Source organism: Austrofundulus limnaeus, unplaced genomic scaffold (genome assembly GCF_001266775.1).
Source record: "Austrofundulus limnaeus strain Quisiro unplaced genomic scaffold, Austrofundulus_limnaeus-1.0 Scaffold305, whole genome shotgun sequence".
Taxonomy (NCBI): domain Eukaryota; kingdom Metazoa; phylum Chordata; class Actinopteri; order Cyprinodontiformes; family Rivulidae; genus Austrofundulus; species Austrofundulus limnaeus.
The window spans coordinates 361,001-364,873 of record NW_013952707.1 but is presented as its reverse complement, the minus strand read 5'-3'; the positions used below and the strand labels follow the sequence as shown (position 1 = coordinate 364,873).

At 35.7% G+C, this 3,873-nt stretch overlaps 1 protein-coding gene across 1 annotated transcript in view; it reads left to right on the top strand.

Annotated features, from left to right (window-relative positions):
- Positions 1 to 1,897: 1,897 nt before the first annotated feature.
- LOC106527023 (dynein light chain Tctex-type 1) overlaps positions 1,898 to 3,873 on the top strand; it is a gene marked incomplete in the record, with an annotated part of 10,404 nt that continues 8,428 nt past the window's right edge. The window contains 3 exon segments of the mRNA XM_014021777.1: positions 1,898 to 2,068; positions 2,275 to 2,316; positions 2,978 to 3,101. Coding sequence (XP_013877231.1) covers positions 2,042 to 2,068; positions 2,275 to 2,316; positions 2,978 to 3,101 — 193 coding nt within the window.

Here is a 3,873-nt window from a genome sequence, read left to right as displayed (position 1 = left end):
CCCCCGCAATGGTAGACTTAAATTTATGCCCTTGTGTACAAGGCTATAACGATGAAATAAGGTACTTTGCAGAAAAAGAATTACAAGAAAACAGTCGTGACAGACTCATGATCCGAGGGGGTGTGCAGTTGAGTCAAATGAGGTCATTCTAAGAAAGCTTTTTCAGAGCAAAATTCAGTCATCAGGTGACATGAGCAGTGGTGGTCAAAAGGTCAAGTCAGGTCATGGTCCTGTATGCTAGAAATCACAAGTTTAAAATTGCTTTAAAATCATTTTTGGTATTAAATTAAGTAAAGAATAACCCTGGTGTAATGTATTTTACTTTTGTTTTATTTAAAGTTAACTGCTTGGATTACTGAACATGACTAAGCTGTTTTTGTATAAATTTGTAGGCCTGTAGTCATTCCACAATAAGTAGTGCAGTTTTCCTCCTGGGCTCCGGCAGGTTGAAGCAGATTTTAGTCCTGCCCTATAGAAGACCAGCTAATTCATCTTTAACCTTTTGGCCATATGGGGGTCTTTTGTGCAGGTTGTCTGTTAAAATATAGATTTATTTTGTTGGTCTGTAAATCACAAATTTTTTTTGACTTAATGTCTTTTCTAAGCGGCTTTACTGCCAAACCAGCATCTGAGGTACAAAATAACCAGAGACATTTTGGTCCCTGCTGTTTGACTTTGGTTCTTGTATTTAAATAAATTCATCATAATATTTAACATTTCCTCTGAGAATTGGTAGAGTTGACCATTGTGGTTCCTCTTTCCACTTGTCTTTTTTGTGCTTGTTGCATGATACTGTATAAAAAAACACTCATAATCTGGCCCTAATACTCCAGCATACCATAGGGCCAGACTAAAACAATAAAACTTTTTAAACTACAAAAACAAAGTCACACAAGAATGAAGTCATAATATTGTAAATAAAAAAATGTTCAAAATGGTATGTATGAATAAATCAGGAATCCTCTGGATTTCTGCTTAAAACTTTTTTCTCAATCGTCTGACTCCAGTCAGGTTCACAGTACAGCCCTCAGCAGGCCTCAGCGTAAGACCTTGAGCTAAAACCAAAACAAAACAGAGCAGCCTGCTCTAAGCAGACTCTGCAACACACTAACATACCTTATAATGTTCATCTCTTCCTGGTTACACCCCTGGAAGGGTTACCTTTTACGTCAGATGTCAGAGCGTAACTCGTTTTTGTTTAGGCTAAAAGGAAGAACACATGATAAGACACGCACCAACTCGTTGTCTCTTTTAAGCTTACTCGCAATGATCAGAAAGTCTAACATTCAAATAACCAGTTTCAAAATGTCCTTCAGGATCATGAGAATAAAGTCTGTTAAAATGAGGAATGTTGAGCATCTTGTGAAGCCGTACTTGGGTATCAGTTTTACAAATAAAAATAAATCTTTTAACACATCAACATCAAATTTTTTTTAATCAGAAGAAGGACTTTGAAATGATTGTGTCTATTTTGAAGAGATTATTTTTGTAGTCTGGTCCTAACACTCGGTCATTTCTTCTAGCTTGATTTAAACTGGTAACTTTGTTTTTCTAGAGTCCCCCATTTGTTTAAATTGCATAAAAAGCATACAATTTATGACCCTTTGACCTAGACAGTTCGCATAGGCAAAGTATTTCTAAAGACCATGTTTTTTTTTTTTTTTACAAAATAAAGTATTTACTACTGTATGATCATCAAACACGTTCTCGAATTCTCATTTTAAGTGGTATTTTTAATTGAGTTCCTCGTCACCACAAGGTGGCAGCACCACAGGAGCTCGATTTGTTGTAATGTCTCTTTTGGCCAGCAGGGGGCAGCATAGATCATTCTGTCTTTGTTGTGATTCCTTCGTTCAGCCAGCAGGGGGCAGCATCACACAGACTGGGTTACGCTCTCGGTCTCGTTGTCTGTTGACAGCTAACAGGAAATCCTCTCCAGCCTCTTGTTGTTTTTGTTTTTTTTTCCTGGTCACAAAACGGTTTAATTTTTCTACTGTTATCTGTGAAAGAAGCGGCTTCGACCGGACACAAGAAGACCGGGATGGAGGAGTTTCAGAACGGAAACGAGGTTTGTTTCCGAAACGACGGTTTTGTTGAAGCTAACATTAGCTGGAAGCTAACCGGATAAAGCTAATGAACCGCTCCCAACAGGGATGCTGTGATTCCAGCTCTCAGTCCAAATGACTCGATATAAACTAAACTTTGATTATTTTTAACGTCTTGTGATGTAAGCGTGGTATTTGTCTAAACATAGTTGAATATTTTTGTTTTCAGAGCTCATTCAACCCAGAAGAAGCTGATAGCATCGTTAAAGAGGTACTTAATTTAAACTCACATTTTCCTCTTGCGCTCCTGTTATTTAATCTTTATTAACTCACAGTTTATTTTACAGTAATAAAATATAAACTAACACACTGGTATTTGTAGCTTTGACACCTTAAATACTCACAATTTAGCCATGAAAAACACAGTAAAGTGATTTTCTTGGTCCTTTAATTCTTCATGTCAGTTACACATGTTTTTATTGTTTGTCTTTCCCTTTTTGTGTTTATCAAAATTAAATTATAGTTATGCCAAAAAGTTAAAAAATATTAGACTTCTGAATTTGTATAATGTAAGTTTTCCTTGTTTCAGTCTGCAGACATCATCATTAGGAGGAAAAGGTTACATAAAATCTTCTGTTTGTTTTGTAGTTTGATGTTTAAAATAACTTTAATTGTTAAATGTAGTTTTTTTTTTTACCGTACCTTCTGTAGGAGTATTGTGTTTCAAATCAGTTTTTGACTTGTAGATTTACTTTTGTCAAAGTTTTGAGCTAGTATATGATCTAAAGCAGCTTTTTTTGTTGTTGTTAGACCCTTTTACTGAATACCAGATTTATTTATAAACCTGATTTATTTTCTGTTCATCGGAACAGAACCGGTGACTCCCTCATGACTAAGTGCTGATCCGTTGTGTGTTTGTGTTTGTGTGTCAGTGCATTGAGAGCTTGGTGGGAAAAGAGGACTACAGTCAGAACCAGGTGAACAAATGGACCTCCAGCATCGTGGAGCGCTGCATCACTCAACTCGTCAAACTGGGGAAGCCCTTCAAATACATCGGTACCAGTTTACCTTTGGTTCTGACTTGAGTTGGTTCAGCTCAACAGGAGATTAACAGGTTCTGTTACTATTAACAGATCAAATCTTGTAAATGTGACGTGTTTTGAACAGTGGTCTTAGTGTCACAATACACAGCAAAAATGCCAGTGTTACTTTAACACCCACAGTGTTAATTTAACACCCGCAGTGTTAATTTCAACACCAACAAAGTGTCTTTATGTGTCCACACTCACTGGTGTTAAAATAACATTTGTGAAAGTGTTAAATTTTAACACTCATTTTTTGTTAATTTAACACCAACCAGTGTTTAATATTCAACAATTCTTGGTGACACATTGACATAAAACTAATGTTAGTGTTAAAATATAGTGTTAACAGTAACACCAGACAGTGTTAAATATTCAACAATACAGGGTGTCATATTAACATTTCAACAGTGTTAAAATAAAATGTTAAAGTAACACCAGCGTATTATTATTAATAAAGAAAATTGTGGTGTTTGAAAGGTTAACAGACACCACAAGGTGTCAATACACCATCAAACTGAGAGTATAAATTTAACACAGAGTTAATTTTAAACTCTTTGTACATTACTTAGTGAAAATGTACAATGGCGTCACCCTTCACACACCAGGACAGACCTCTCACTCATGGTGTTGATTTTCAGCCAATAACATAAACTTAAAGTTGAACAACTTCATCAAACTGAACAAGAAAACAAACCAGAACAACTAATTTTTACTCTCATAAACTTCTTTAATGGTCATAAACA